This window comes from Phocoena phocoena, chromosome 10, assembly GCF_963924675.1.
Source record: "Phocoena phocoena chromosome 10, mPhoPho1.1, whole genome shotgun sequence".
Lineage (NCBI taxonomy): Eukaryota > Metazoa > Chordata > Mammalia > Artiodactyla > Phocoenidae > Phocoena > Phocoena phocoena.
In genome coordinates, this window is record NC_089228.1 from 34174716 (window position 1) to 34191880 (window position 17165).

Consider the following 17165-nt stretch of genomic DNA (forward strand, 5'->3'; position numbering starts at 1 on the left):
GAGCAATGAAATGTTTTACTAGCTTTAAAAAGTATGTAATCAAATTTAACACTGCACTTATTTAAATAATAATCCCAGCTTTTTGACAATATTTCTATTACACAGTTGACTGCACCCATTGGCTACAATAAATTTACCTACAAATCATTCATGTATTAAAATGGCCTCTGGCACAGAACCCATACTGATCTCTCTCTCTCTGAAGAAAGAAAATGTAACCCACTTTTGCCAGAGCAGTGAAAGGGGAGAAGAAAAAGAAATCCTCTGTTTTTTTCCAACGAGTTATTTCATAGTTCTGAGCCCTCACTGTTACTTTTCTTGGAAATTCTCTGCTGCTCACATTCTTGAATATGATACTACTAAATGATCCAGACAACAGAGTTTACAAACCAAGAATGACCCTGTCTGCTTGTTAGCTTAACGTCAAGGTGATGTGAAATTAACTTCAGGGAATTTAACACCAGAAATTAAAAGTTTTCCTTGCATTACATAAAGTAAATATGCACATGGTAGTCAAGGGCAACAGGCATTTTCTTCTGGAATCTTAATAAGATTCTACTTGATTCTAATGATAAAAGTGTATTTCATTATGCTGTGAAAGATAAACCAGCTATCCTCTGAGATGTATCTTGTCTCTTTCATCTTGTCTCTTGGGAAAAATGTCAGACACAGTCAACACTGCGTTAATTACCTTTATTTATGTCCCACTTTAATATGGACTGCAGGGGTCAAAAAAGACTCAGAGAGTTTGACTCTTTCCATTAAAGGCACAAGTGGTATTTGGTTGGAAATTCACAATGAGACCAAACAAATAATATTTTATAGTCAACTAATACATTCAGTGCCTTCTAATTTACATTCCTTCACTTCTTGGTTTGCTTGTAGGAAGTAATACTCAAAAGAAGGTAAAACTCCACGCATATGCCCCCCCAATGCCCTCTACTTTTCTTGTGTCAAAATGATAATAATCAATTATTTGTGAGGCTGACTATCAGTAATCAAGGCATCAGTCAAGGCCTTTAATTATTTAATGCCTATCTCCCTGCCAGAATATAAGTTCTGTGACAGCCAAGGTCATACCATGTGCTTATGGAGGGGTAGCTGGCATGGAGGGAAGAGGGGTAGAGAAAGGAGAAAGCAGAAAAGGAGGAAGGAGGGAAACAAAAGAAACTGAATTGAGTGCAGATACTACAAAGCTATCCTAAACTCTCTGCTTCCTCCCTGGGATGCAGAGACTGAGCTGACCTTCCCACACAATGTCCTCTACTCACTGTTCAACTGCCATCTCTACTTCCTTGTTGCTCACTCATGCCCGACCCTACTAGAGTCTGCCTCTGCTGTGACCCCTTGCCTACCTACCAAGATGCCACCAGAACTCCTTTCTTTACAGTTGCCAGTGGCCTCCTAACTGCCAAACCCTATAGAAAGCTCTCTCTCTTCCTGGTTGTGTTAGCCGACTGCCCCCTCCTCCTTGACACTCTCTAGTCCCTCAGCTGCGAGGACCCACACTCCCGGGTTTCCTCCCTTTCACAGGACACTCATCCTGCACCCACCTGGAAGCACTAATTTTCCCTAAGTCTCTGTCCCCAGCGTCCCTTGTCTGCTTTAGCTCTCTCTCCCCCAACACGATTCATTAACCACCTGGATGCTGTTGATCTCCAGATCTGTGCTCCAGCCTTGGCCTGTCCCCTCAGTGGCAGATCCCAGTATCTACGTGCGTGTCGGCCGTCTCTGCCTGGACATCCCACAGGCGCCCCAGGCTCACCAGTGCAGCAGGGTGGCTCTTTCCCTTAGCGCTGCTCTTCCTGCTCTTCTCTCTCAATCGGCGGCACCACCAACCACCCAGACTCCTCAGCTGCAAACGCCTTTTTCTCTTTCATCCCCAACTTCTTGACCTAAGTAATTACTAATTTTTCCTCCAGAAATCACTCAGATTCAACTCTGCTTCCCCACCCTACCATTCATGTAGATTTAATATAACAGACTGCCATAATGGTCCTACCTGCACTTCCTGCCTCAAAGCTTGGCCCCAACAAAGTCATCCTTCAGATTAATCAAAGTCAAAGGTAACTCTGACTCTGTTGCTCCCCTTTGTAAAACCCACTAAAGACCTCTTTCATGTACAAGATAAAATCCATGGGCCCAGCCATCAAGTCTCCCTGGGATCTGGCCCCTACCTCGTTACCCAGCACTGCCTTCTTTAACTCATGGCCTCTCCAGGGCATACGACAGGGACAACACCACCCCTGCAGCTGTTTTCTCCCACTTAGACTTTTACTCACACAGTGGGAGCTGCCCAGAGCACTGCTCCTTCCCATCTCCCCTGAGCTAATTCTCACCCATGCTATGAGCTCAGCCTCAGGATCTTCCCCTATAAAAGGTCTCTCCTGTTGCACCGTCCTTTCCATACCATGTCTCCATAAAACCCTGAGAATTTTTTCCATTATTACCTTAACCCTAATACATGAAAATGCTACACTTACTTTTCTGCCTGCTTCTCAACTCTAGCTGGTTGTCTTTCTTTCCTCTGCCTTGTTCTAGATAAGCCCATAAGAATGGGCTCTTTGTGGGGAAGGAATCATCTCACTCATTGCTGACGTCTCCAGTCTCTAGCATAATGTCTAACACATGACAGGTACTCCAGTTAAGGTTTGCATGTATTTAAGACATTCACTACTTTACCCAAATATTACCTAGTTCATCTTTAAAGTTTCAGCTAAAGTAAATATTGAACATGAGCTGAAAAGTAGAAGCTGATTTGCTATCGGAGGTACATAGTCAGTCCTCCTCAAGCCTGTACCTGAGAAAGTCTTCTGACATTCAAAAACTATCTGGTTAACATCCTTCCCAGGAGAACAGTCTGAGAAAATAACATCAGAATGTTTTGTTGGTTGGTTGATGGCATATGGATATAACCTAATGTAGATGTAAGAACAGAAACTGAGCAAATCTCAAAACACATTCTGTGGATGAGTCTCTCAGAAACCTTAAACTTGTGTATGGCAATGTCCAACATTTGTTTTGGGCCCCAAATCAATACACAGATGAAATCTCCAATTTTTGTTTCATCTGAAATAGAACAGTCTTCCTGTCCATTCTAATGTGCAGTCCCGTGGAGTAATAAAAGAACAGATGGGACACAAGGCCTTCCAGCACTTGGGGCTGCCAAAGGGGCCCTCATCCTGAATCATACTCTTCTGGAGGCCAGGAGCCTCAAGCTCCAACAGCCCAGGGAAGGAGGTGCTTCCCTTCCAAGTGCAGAGACTTTGGGCTAATGAAGTGAACCCAATTATAAAATGGCTCATTACATTAACAGAGGCTGTGGTGTCCGGAAATTATTGCTGGGGTGTTTGGAATTCTTAATAAAAAGTACAGGAAGTCTGATTGCTTGTGGGAAAATCTATGAAGCTAAGGGAAAAAAAAGAATTCTATCTTCTGGGAAAACCCCGAGAGCAGACTCATCTTTACAAGGTGTTAATCAAGAGAAAAAGGTATAATTTGCACTCTGCTCCCTGGAGCTCTCCTCTCCTAGATGAGAGAGCCATGTTCAACCATGGCTCACTTTGCCTGCCATGCACACCTTTTTCCCAAAGCTCTTGTGGGAACCAGAGGAAGGATAACTTAGATTAAGGTATGTCATACGTGGGTCTCTCGTTCCCAGACCTTAGGAAAAGCCTAAAACAGGAATGCCTGTATTTCAGACACTGCTGGTTAATTTTCTGTAGCTGATCTTCCTCTATCCCCTTATTATACTTTGTTTCATTTATCTTTTATTAGCTGAGTTATACTGAGAAAGTTATTTCACGTATCCTCATCTAAAAACGGGGTCAAGTGGTACCCACTTCATGGGAGTTTAATAAGGATTCAGTGGAATAGTGGATATAAAGCACTTTTACCATACCAAACACACAGTAAAAAGTTCAATGAATGTTTTATTGTATTATTTTAGCCATTAATATTATTTTTAATATTTTAACTATTATTTAAACTATTACTATTATTGTCCTTTACTGTTCCTAATGGCTCTAGGGTAATAAAGGCTAAAAGTCTGGATTGCTAGTTGTGAGACTTGGTGAGATATTTAAACTTTCTGAGCCTCTGTTTCTTTAGCCAAGGGTAATAGCAGTGTCTACCTATTATTAAGTGAGATAATGCTATAAAGAGCTTAGTACATTGCCTAGTAGAGGAAGCTCTGAGAAACAGACTCACAGGGTAATTGTTATCAGTTGCTATATGTTCACACTTTCTTGATTTACTGGGCATATATTAAATAGTGGCCCTATATATGGGCTTCTACATCTTCTTATATGGTGCAAGAGGATTAAGAGTGTTAAGGAAGGTGGGATGCCCTTCCTTAAACAGTAAGCCAGCAATTCTGGGTACCTAAGTCTGGGGATTTCAATAAAAGTAAAGTCCACTATCTTTAGGGGCCTCAAATACCCTGAGTTTCCATCTCCAGGGAGCTGTACAGTTTCCAACATGTGCTTATGTGAGTTTAGATCAACCACATGTCCTATCATGCTCTGGAAACTTACTTTCAACTGTAAAAGCCTTGTTGTTGAATGAACCTGGTTGTCAGGGCTCCAGGGTGACAATAGGAAGAAAGACTTTTGTCATCTCAGTAAACCCAATCAGGAAAGTTTTTTTGTTAAGGAGGCCACCTTTTGTGAGCCTGGACACCTGGTTTTAGATTAGAGTTCATTTCCTCTTATCATGAAGGTGGCTTTCTAATTTGATCACCTAAATGGAACTGGCATATGGGAAGATACATGCCTTGCTTGTTTAAAGAAGTTTCCTCTTCTAGGAGTGGAGCATGTGCTAAGGACCAGCTAGGAAGCGCTGGGAAGAACTTAACCTTTTGGGTTCTCTGAGAAGGTTGGGCCAACAGGTGAGGGTGCAGCATGGGCTTATGGAGGGTGGTGATGGCGCTGATGTCCAGGGCTAAGGGGAGCCCTAGGAGGCAGGGATACATACCCCAAGTCTGAACAATCCCCTATGGTCCTCACTCCTCAGTCCTCCATCATCTTCCCATGGCCTATTTTGCTTTCTTAGGAAAAACAGTGTAGAGCGAGATGATTTCAGGTGGCATATAGGGCCTGTGTTAAACTTTATAGCCAGAACCTCTAGTAAGAGGCAGCCCTTTTAAAAATTTCTTCCATCCTTCCAATTATATCAAACATAAACTTTCCATTAGTATATCTTTAACATTTGCCTTTAATACTAACTTAAAAGAAAAAAAGAGAACAGAATTCAAGTTCAGAACCTTGGAATCAATTATTTAATACTATTATTTTGTTTTTATAATTTTTTTTACAATTATCTTCTATAATGCAAACTGACACTGGCTTTTCTTTTTAGAAATGATGTGTTTCCTATCAAAATTTAGTTAAGTGAAGAAAGTTTCAGGCTGATTTACAAGTGAAGTATTAAGTAAATAATGGTACAGAGAGTATATGAAGTAGTATGTGAATGGCTTAGATCTGCTCTAAGAATGTGGGTCTAGGCTCAAATCACACTCACCACTTCCTACTTACGTAGCCTTGAGCTCTGTGAACATAAGCCCTGCAAACCTGGGATTCCTTATGAGTAGAATGGATACAACAGCACTGCACTTACCTGAGGAAGGTTTCACAACATGATGGGGGTAATGTTCGTTGCACAGCACAGAGTACTGGGCAAATGTTATCTGCTAATATTATACCTTGAGACATCCCATTTTGTACCACAAAATGGTGCTTTTTTAAATAGGTGTTTTCTGCACCTGTCACTTTGTGTCCAACCCTCTGAGGGGTGACCTGTTCATTTTGGCTGCAGTCATCCATTTAGCTGACTTGCTTGGATAAGGGTTTGCTGTGATGCCTGGTGATCTGTTCTCTTGCTCTTATCCTGGCCTTCTGTCAAAAAGGTGGACCTATCCTTGTCGTCAAACTTAAGAATATTGCCTAACACACATGACCTTGTATCGTAAGCCTTTCCCCGTGTCTTTCAAAATTCTTTGAAAACCCCATTTTCAAAGGTGGCTGAGAATCCCAGCATGTGGTTGCCTAGTCCATTGTTCAGTTAACCCATCGTTCTGTTGGGCATTCTGGGTTAGCATAGGATCAGTGGATGTGAAGCCACAGGTGTCAGAATCTGGGGTAGGAAAGGTGTCAATAGCTCTCTGCAAGCAGTGCCCCCTGTGGAAGAGGGCTGCAGGTACCAGGGGCTGGGGGTCAAACCTGTCCTCTTGACCAGTGTGTTACCATTGCTCCTGACTGATGACAGTGGTCAATTCTTCACACAAATCTACAAGCAGGTTCTATTGTTACCACCATTGGACAGAGAGGAACTAAGGATTTGAGAGAGTTGTCCATACCCAGCTCCTCAGTGATGGGGCTGAACTCCAAATGTATCTTCTTCCAGAGCACTAACCATTGCCTCTTCCTGCCAAGGCCCAGGAAGAAGGGCCTCTCACAACGGTGGTGAGGCAGGCTCAGCACATCAGGGAATGAGGTGGTAAGGGAGGGGGCCCTGCCAGTTAGCCAAGAATCTCAGATTCCCAGCCCAAAGGAGATTGCCTCCCTCCAGATGGGAACGGAAAGAACCCTTGTCAGTCTGTGAGTGGGCCAGAGATGGAGATGGGCGGGCTGGTCTGCTTCATGCTGGGGGAAGAGGGGACGGTATGGTCTCAACCCTTGCGCAGCCAGGGGAACCATGTCAGTCCATGAACTCCTCCTAGGACAAGGAGCAGGGGCTGCTTTCTGTCCCCCTGCACTCCCATGCATGCATACACAGAGACGGCTCTTGGGCAGTTCCATAGCACTGGGATAGGGCTTAAGGGGACCTTCCTCTTCTTACCCCTTGATTTGCTTTTCTGGGGAGCCCCCACTAGGGAACAGGTGAGAGTTTTCTGCATGGGGTTCAAGGACTCTCTGGGCCATCTCCTTAAAAGGAAAACCTGCATGTTACTCCCCTGGCTAACCTATGTATCAGAAAAATATAATGACCATATCTCAATTTACGACTTCACATGTGGCTGTTCAGGCTGAGGTTAGAAGAGATAATTAAGAAAAAGTGCCAGTCAAATGAAATTTAAAAAGATCTGTTCAGTAATTCTGCAGGTGGTACAAAGAAAAGACAATGTGTTACGATGGTGGGAAGCAAAAGGCTGAAGATGGAACAACACTGCTCTAAAGGTGGTAGAGTGTGAACCTGACTTGGATGGAAACCAGGCTCCTGGCCTGTCCGTTGCTCTGATTTTGTTAAAGTGCTTATTTAACTACAGCAGCCAAAGAACATAAATACCAAGTAATATCATCCCTATGGGCCACAAAATGGTTACTGCCACCATGTCCCCTGCATAGCAACTTGCCACCTCCTGCACCCAGCCTAGGTGGCAGTGCAGTCTGTCACTGTGTGTGCCTGCCTGCCCCAGAGAGGGCAGATCCAGACTGTGGACCTCTGAGAAATCACATGGAGCTTGGGATGCTTGTTCTCATGGAAAGAGGTTGGGCTGCGGGTGGCACTGGGATGACCCATTAGAGTCCCTCTGTCCCCAAATGTGGAAGAACTAAATAAACCAAAGAGTAGTTCTGGGAACAGAGTGCTGGGAATATAGCCAGGTAAGGGGGAAAGCATGACCCTCTCTCTCGAGGTAGGGCTGGCCTCACACGCAGAGCTGGTTCTAGCATATCCACCCCCCGCCACAGCCTTTTCTGAGCCCTTTCCATCTAGTGTTTCTTTTCCATGTTGTTCTAAACTCCCAAGGCAGTGGCCTACCAAGGCCTGCCCTAATCTCTTTGTTCCAAAATTACCTACTCCACCCTCTCAACTATCCCCAGAATTTAAAACAAACTTACAATTCCCTTAGTGCCATAGGTTTAATGCAGCTTTAGGAAAGGAATATTAATTTGTACCCCATCACCTTCCAGGATAAAGGGAATACGTAGTCGAGAGTCAGAGACCACTTTTCTTTGTGCCTCATTGGGTTCCTGTTAAGAAGTAACAGATTTTAGAGGGTCCTCAGATTGGGGTGAATCAAGATTGGCTTAGAAAACCATCAGAGGTGTAAGACCTGTGGAGAACTGCACAGACTTGTGTAGATTTCCACAGACTCACACAAACCTGGATAGGCACATGTAGACCTAATCAGACCTGCATGGACTATTATTATTCTAACAAAACAAAACAAAACAAAACAGAGCCCTCTAGAAAGAGAGTAGAAGGGCCTCTTTCCTTCGTGTTTTCCTTGTCACTATGGCAGGTTGTGAAATTATCTTGTGCATTTGGCCCTTGACTATTAATTATGTAATGCATTACCTTGTATTTGGGGATGGTCTTCAGAAGTTCTTTCACTGGGACATCTGTGCCGACCACACCCAGAAGAATGCCTTTCGATCTCTGTTGAAAAGAAACATTAAACAATATCAACAATAGTATGTTAATCTGGTAGAAGAAATAGAACCTCCTGATAAGCCACACACCACAGATCACTGTCTGGTGCCTCCTTTAAACTGAGAGAGATTGACGATTAACCTGGATCTCTATGAGGGAACCTCTTCTATTCCCCATCCGCTACCCAAAATATTCCTAGGCAAGAATGGTAGCTTCTCAGGCCAAACATTACCTATTATATATCCCTCAACACACGCCCATACCAAGATACCCTAAAAACCATTTTCTTCTCTCTCCTGAAAATCAAGAATCTGAAGAAGCTAAGGACTTATGATCATTAATCAGTTTCTCTTATGGAAACTTTTTATAGGAAACACTTTACATGTTAACTACTTTCTCAATTTACACTGCCATCTGGTGCCCACGAGAGAGAGAGAGACTAAATAGCCAGAGAAAGATGCAATAACCCTAACACATTTTTAGCAGCAAGCTGGAATCAAGGACTAAGGGGAAGGAATAGGCCTCCAGGGTCCCAGGTCCCAAGGTCAATGTGGTGTACTAAACTTTCTAATGTCAGAAAGGGGCTTCTAGAAGAAAATACTCATCGCTGTTGTCTGTTGTTTCCCCCCAATTCAAGTGTCCCCAGAACCTCAGGCTGTGATCTTATTTGGAAATAGGGTCTTTGTAGATGTAATTAATTAAGGATCTCAAGGCAAAATCATCCTGGATGTAGGATGGGGCTTATATCCAATGATTTGTGTCGTCAGAGGAAGAAGAGAGGACAGAGAGATGAGGAGAGAAGAAGGCCATGTGAAGACAGAGGCGGAGATTGGAATTATGCTGCCACAAACCAAGGAATTCCTGGGGCCACTGGAAGAGGAAAGGAAGGAGTCTTCCCTAGAACTGACTCCTTGATTTTGGACTTTTAGCCTCTGGAATTGTGAGAATACATTTCTATTGTTGTAAGCCATCCCGTTTGGGGCACTTTGTTGCCACAGCCCTGGGAATCTAATTCAAGGCTGGTACCTGTAAATGAGAGAGAGGTTAACCCACTACGATCAAGGATTCTTTCTGGGGGTTTCCTTCCTCTGGTCATTTAAACACTTAAATTTTGGAAAAGTGCTACAAACTGTAAAATGATGCCTGCTTGAATTCCTCTCATCTATTCTTTTTTTGCTGTGCCGGCTCTTAGTTGTGGCATGCAGGATCTAGTTCCCTGATCAGGGATCAAACCTGGGGCCCCTGCATTGGGAGCACAGAGCCCTAACCACTGGACCACCAGGGAAGTCTCATCTCTCATCTATTCTTGATTTCATGATGCTACCAGCAGGATTAAAAGTGAGGAAAGGGGCTTCCCTGGTGGCGCAGTGGTTGAGAGTACGCCTGCCAGTGCAGGGGACACGGGTTCGTGCCCCGGTCCGGGAGGATCCCACGTGCCGTGGAGCGGCTGGGCCTGTGAGTCATGGCTGCTGAGCCTGCGCGTCCGGTGCCTGTGCTCCGCGACGGGAGAGGCCACAGCAGTGAGAGGCCCGCGTACCAAAAAAAAAAAAAAAAAAAAAAAAAAAAAAAAAAAAAAAAAGTGAGGAAAAATTATACACCCTCCATCCTTAAATTAAATGAGTAAAAAAAGGGCACCAAAGCTTGAGTCAGAGGGGGTCTGAGATAACAACCGTCCTAGCAACAGGTAGGAAATCCAGTCACTGTACTCACAGTTTCGTTCTGCTTACTAAACACAGGCATGGCGACCGTGGTCATCAGGACGGGGCCCTGACCATTGGCAAGCTGGATGGAGACAGAAAAGCCAGTTACCTGAGAAAGATCTGGGATAAATAGTGCTGGAGGCCATACCCTTTGACTATCTCATCCTTTCCTGACCAGGGGCTGTTGGGAATGGACCAGGGTCCACTCGAGCCTTCATAGCATAGGTGGGAGTGCAACATTCCTCCACCCTGACGTGTAGGTGAAGATCCCAGCCCCTCCTCCCCAGCAGGGGAAACAACGTCAGTTACCATCAGTCACTCCAGCTGATCTGTTTACTGCATTCAGCGATTTGAGTTCAAATAAAGCCCTGTTTGGATCTCAGTGATTCATTTTATTTTATTACTACAGACTGATTTTACTGTTTTACTTTGCAGACTTTTATGTTCAATATGTGCAATATTAATGCTTCTCCTTAATCTGGAAATTGAGGATCAGAAAGCATGAGCACAAGGGGTTTTATGAGGTGCCCCTGCTGGAAACAATGGAATCTGGAAGCATTTATTCTCCCCAAGGTAGCTGAGTCATGGCCTTTTTGAACTTCTGCGTATCTCTGTATGTCAGTCCCAGATGGAAAACAAACAAAATAAAAACAAAATAAAAAAAATAATTTGATCAGCTCATCTTTAAATCACTGGTAAGAAGCTGAACATCCCTCCCGGAAGAAGAACTCTTGAAATTTGGCACATAATACACTTCTGTAACTCACTGAATTGCATACAAATGCACTGAGACCACCATCCCAACCGTCCTTCACAACAGTGTTAGGAGAAAGGCAGGAACCCCTACTCTGCCCCATTAACAAATGGGGAAACTGAGTCCTGGACCACAGTAGGCTTTGGTCCAAGACAAACCTCGTTCTAATTCTCAGCTTTGAATCTTTATTAACTGCATTATCTAAGCCTTCATGTCCTCGTATGAAATAATGCCAAGTATTCCCCAACAGTGTTGCCATGAAGATAAAATGTGAAACTGCCCAGCAAGGTACCTGGCATCTGCAGGTGCTCAAAAGATGCTAGTTTCCTTTCCCTGCCTTCAAGGTCACATGGCTAGCAAGTAGCAGAGTCTCCAGTAAGATCAAGGCATGTGGCACTGCGGACAGAGACCAAAATTGGCAAGTCTGGTGGGAGAGGTTTACTTCCTGGTTTCACAGCCCATTCAAGCTTCAAATGAAGCAATCTGTGAATAAGAATCCACTATCTTCAGTCTAGAGTGTTTTCTGATGTTTGGGCACTTCTCTGTCACTTTAATTCCATAGAAAACGGAGGTGTTGCTCCCTCGGTCTTCTTGGGAAAAGGCATTATAAAGAGAAGATCCTAAAATTTAGAGGTCCCCATGGACTGAGGTCCCCACAGACTGACTGGCCTCCTGAGAAAAGGTCATTAAACTCAGTCAATCTTCTCCCAGTCTTGTTCTTCCAATAGGTTATTTGAGCAATAGGACCTCATTACTTGTAATGTGGCACACAGAATGGCAGTACCTCTGGCACCTGAGTGCCCTAGAAATGCATAATCCCAAGTCCTCTCTAGATTCTCTGAATCTGAATCTTCATTTCAATAGTTAGTATGCATATTAAAATCCAAGAAGCACTGTTAAAAGGCAATGCTTTCCACCATCAATAACCATGATAGTTAAAGAGAAACTTATATGCTTTGGGAAAACTCCTAACAGGGATAGAGGAGGCCATGTTCTTATTAGTTTTACCTCTATATCAAGATAGACCTACATTCCTCCATGACAAGAGAAACAACGCAAGAATCTCAAGATCCCTCAAGGACTGGGAATTCATGATGTGATGGTTAATTTTATGTGGCAACTTGGTTAGGCAACGGTGCCAGTTGTTTGACCAAACACCAGTCTAGATGTTGTTGTGAATGTATTTTTTAGATGAGATTAACATTTAAATCAGTTGGTTTTAGAGATGGCCAAAATGGTGGAGTAGGAAGACCCAGAGCTCACCTCCTCCAAAGGACACACCAAAATTACAACTACTTACAGAGCAACTATCTATGAGAACAAACTGAAGATAGCAGAAAAGATTTTCCACAACGATAGACATAAAGAAGGAACCACAACAAGATGGATAGGAAGGGCGGAGACGTGGTAAAGTCAAGACCCATACCTCCAGGTCAGCAACCTACAAACAGGAGGAATATCACAATCGTAGAGGTCCTCCCCCAAGGAGCGAGTGGTCTGAGCTCCACATCAGGCTCCTCATCCCAGGGATCCTACACTGGGAAGACAAGACCCCAGAACGTCTGGTTTTGAAAACCAGCAGGGCTTATGTTTAGGGGAGCCATAGAGTGACAGGACATGGAGGCTCTGCTCCTAAAGAGTGCTTGCAAAATCTCACACTTTCCAAGTCCCAGCACAGAGGCAGTAGTTTAAAAGAAGCCTAGGTCAGACCCATTTGCTGACCTTGGAGAGCTTCCCGGAGAGGCAGGAGGCAATTGGGACTCCCCCTGCAGATAGAGATGCTGGCAGCAACCAGTTTCAGGAGCTTGTTCCACAATAACACTGGCACTGGCAAGCCCCATTTTGGAATCCTCCCTCTAGCCTAGAGCAACAGGGACCCAGCCCCACCCAACAGTGGGCTGGTACCACCCTGAGCACCTTGGGGCTGTGCAGAGAGCCACATGCAGGGATAGAGCTGGAGGGATCATGCTCCCTCATTTCAAACTATACTACAAAAGGTACAGTCATGAAAACATTACGGTACTGGCACACAAAAAAAGACACATAGATCAAGGGAACAGAATAGAGAGCCCAGAAATGAACCCACACTTATATGGGTTCATTATATGAATAATTATATGGGCAATTAATCTATGACAAAGGAGGCAAGAATATACAATGGGGAAAAGACAGCCTTTTCAATAAATGGTATTAGGGAAACTGGACAGCTACATGCAAAAGAATCAAACTGGACAGTCTCACATCATATACAAAAGTAGACTAAAAATGAGTTAAAGACTTAAATGTAAGACCTGAAATCATAAAACTCCTAGAAAAAAAACAGGCAGTATGGTTTTTGACATTGGTCTTAGCAATTTTTTTGGATGTGTTTCCTCAGGCAAGAAAAACAAAAGCAAAAATAAACAAATGGGACTCATCAAACTAAAAAGCTTTTGCAGAGCAAAAAAAGCTATCAACAAAAAAGAAAAGGCAGCCTACTGAATGGGAGGAGATACTTGCAAATTATATATCCGATAAGGCGTTATTTTCCAAAATATACAAATAACACATACACTCAACATCAAATAAACAAACAACCAGACTGAAGAATGGGCACAGGACCTGAATAGACGTTTTCCCAAATTAGACAAACAGATGGACAACAGGCACATGAAAAGATGCTCAGCATCGCTATTACAGAAATGTAAATCAAAACCACAATGATATATCACCTCATCCCTGTTGGTGAATGGTTATTATCAAAAAGATAACAAATAACAAGTGTTGGTGAGGATGTAAAGAAAAGGAAACCCTTGTGCACTGTTGGGATTGTAAGTTGGTGCAGCCATTGTGAAAAACAGTATGGAGGCTCATCAAAAAATTAAAAATAGAACTGCCAGGAATTCCCTAGCGGTCCAATGATTAGGACTCCATGCTTTCACTGCTGAGGGCTCAGGTACAGTCCCTGATCTGGGAACTAAGATCCCACAAGCCACGTAGCACAGCCAATAAATAAATAAATAAATAAAAATAGAACTGCCATACGATCCAGCAATTTCACTTCTGGGTAATTATCGGAAGAAAATAAAAATACTAATTCAAAAAGAGATATGCACACCAATGTTCACTGCAATGTTATTTACAATAGCCAAGATATGGAAGCAAACTAATTGTCCATTGAGAGATGAATGGATAAAGAAGATGTGATATATACACACAATGGAATATTAGTCAGCCATAAAAAAATCTTGCCATTTGTGACAACATGGATGGATCTAGAGAGTATTATATTAAGTGAAATAAGTCAGAGAAAGACAAATGATCTCACTTATAAGTATGATCTCACTTATATGTAGAATCTAAAAAACAAAACAAACAAACAAAATAAAATAAAAACAGACTCACAGAAACAGAACAAACAGATGGTTGCCAGAGCGGGGGGCAGGTGGGAGCGAAATAGGTGAAGGGGCTGAAAAGATACAAACCTCCAGCTATAAAATAAATAAGCCACGGGGATATAATACACAACATAAGGAATATGGTCAGTAACATAATAATTTGTACACGGACAGATGGTTACTAGACATAGTGATGATCATTTCATAATGTTTGCAAATCACTATGTAGCACATCTGAAACTAAGATAATGTTACATGTCAACTATATTTCAATAAAAAATAAGTAGACTTTGATAAAGCAGATTATCCTACATAATCTGGGTGTGTTTTATCCAATCAGTTCAAGGCCTTAAGAGAAAACAAGGTTCCCCAAGGAAGAAGAAATTCTGCTTCCAGACTGCCTTCAGACCCAAGACTGTAAAATCCCATCCTGCTGGAACTTCCAGCCTACCAACCTGCCTTACAGTTTTTCAGATGCGTCAGCCCCCCACATTCATGTGAGGCAATTGCTTAAAATAAATCTCTCTCTCTCTCCCTCCCTCCCTCTCTCCCTCCCTCCTTCTGTGTGTGTGTATGTGTGTGGGTGTGTGTATACTTACCTTACACTTAAGAAAAAAAATACATATATATCTCATATGGTTCTCTTTCTCTGGAGAATCCTGAGTAATACACATTGTAATCATGTAATCTATTATTTGGGACAGCCTAATTTTGGTGTTAGTATAAATAAACAAACTTGATGTATCATATTAAGAACCAAATAATATTAACGATGAGATAATGCTAACAGTTATTGTTGCCAGGAACCAAACCAACTGGTATATAACAGTTTGTGAAACCATGGTTCCAACACCTTGCTAAAAATACTTAAAGTATACTATGGCCATCAATGGGGGCATGCAAGGCCATTTTCAAAGGCAGGACCAACCCACAATAAACATCTCCCTCAGAATCAGAAATCTTCCCATATTCTGACTCCTTGATTAATCCTTAATGCTACAAAGAAAACTGAGTTGAGCTGATCCATAACCCTGGGCAACTTCCACTTTGCAACTCAAATCAAAATTTCAAGCAATGCCAACATGTATCATGGATAAAATCAAAACATACCATTGACAATAATGAGAAATGAAGCTTTTTTCCTGCAAACAGTAAAAATCAGTTATAAATCACTGGTACTTGTCCTGGCATAAATATAAGATCACGGGAAACTAACTTCCAAATATTAAGGCCAGAAAATAGTAACAACTTCACTCGGGGGCTAATTCCAAATATAATTACTGCGTTACTTAAAATTTTCAAAAAACCCATAATACTACATTTGTACAGAAACCACCCATTTTAAACCAGCCCCAGGTAAACAAGGGAAATGCAGTGATCTCAGTCTAGCCACTGTTATGAGCTCACATGTCCCTCTTTCAGGGACAATTCTGGCCCAGATTTGTACTGGCTTGGCCAGAACCCTAACCTGTAGCCTTTCTGATGTTATACCAGCTCATCAGTATGGCCATGAGGGCTGGCAGCACTCCGGAAATATCACTGTAATGCACAACATGAAGATGCTCTTCTGCACCCGCCAGCTCCATCTTTCCCACTTTCCACTGGGTCTGGGTCCTGTGAATCTTAAACATTTTGTGGAGAGTGAACATCAAATTGAAAGTTAATTTGCACGGTAAGCACTTTACGATTGAAAGGCATTCTGTACTCCTGCCATAGGAAATAGCAGCTGGTGGCAAAAGGTTTTGGTTTTTTTTTTAAGACCGTCAAGCAGGAGTTATGCAGCAAACCACAGCCAGACACCCTCTGTCCCCGCACTACACTAGGGGGTCCCTGCTTTCCTGTGGCTCCCTAACCTGTAGTAGCCACTGAGGCAAGAGCACTGCTTATGATTCATAGACATGGCTTCCAAGAAAAACGCAGACATAGAGTCAACATTCATTTTCCAAGGGTAGGAGTGGGAGAGTGGGGGTCACGATGGTCCATCTAGGCAAAATCCCATTAACTTAAGTCCAAGTGGGAATCCTAAAATGAACTGCCATTCAATTATACTTGCCCAGGCTTTGAACAGGCCTCTGAAATGCTTGGTTGTGGTGTTCTGTTGTATAATAAGTGTATATTATTCCATATCCTTCATTTCCTATGCTACATAATGGAGACCATTCTGGTATCAAAGGAAATGATGAATAATAATACCAAACATCTGGTTTATAAAACACAAACTTGCTCAACAGATTGACTGCTTCCTGTCAGCTTCCCAAGTTAATCATGCATGTGGGCTCATATGAATATGCATTTGTGAGGTACATGCAGTGATGCCAGGCCTCTCCTCCTAATGCTTGATTAGTTTCCCACCAATGGCACTAGCTCGATGCAGGCGCCGCTCTAGGGTGTGGCCCCAGATAGGATAACAGAACCAGATTTGTGTTCTATCAATTTTGTTGCAGGTCTAGTCATTATTATTCATTGATTCCCTTGATAAACATTCCTTGAGCATCAGCTATGTGCCAAGTTCCATGCCATGTGCTGGGAAGATAACCAGGAATAAGACATAGGTCTTAGTGGGGACAGGAAAGCTAATGAGGCAAATGGGGAAGAGCTGGCTGGGGCGGGTACACTGTCTCTCTACACGTGAGCAGAAGGCTGTCTTCTTTATGACCAGCCTTAACTAAAATAAAAATGTCCAGCATTTACTGATATCTTTCAGGGTTTATAGGACAAATTCAGAAGCTTTCTGAAAACCAGTTTAACAACACTAGGAGCAAGTTCCCTGCCGCACAGCAATTTCATCACTTACTTTATACTTAAAAATATTTACAAATGGAACAATGCAGGGGAGACCTTTTAAAAAAATTGCCCGGCACTTTTCTTTTCCTTCTTTTACAAATATCAACCCCTTCCTTTAGGGAAATCTTCTTCACCCCTTCCATTCACAAGGTTTTCTTGACAGTTAACCTCTCCCAC

General features: G+C 42.8%; 1 protein-coding gene across 1 annotated transcript in view; it reads right to left on the minus strand.

Annotated features, from left to right (window-relative positions):
* The window catches only part of CACNA2D3 (calcium voltage-gated channel auxiliary subunit alpha2delta 3), a 787108-nt gene that overhangs the window by 195053 nt on the left and 574890 nt on the right, over window positions 1-17165 (minus strand). The window contains exons 15-16 of the mRNA XM_065884772.1: window positions 10084-10155; window positions 8299-8379 (exon numbers count right to left, since the gene is read on the minus strand). Of these exons, the coding sequence (XP_065740844.1) occupies window positions 8299-8379; window positions 10084-10155 (153 nt within the window). The remainder of the gene's footprint in view (window positions 1-8298; window positions 8380-10083; window positions 10156-17165) is intronic.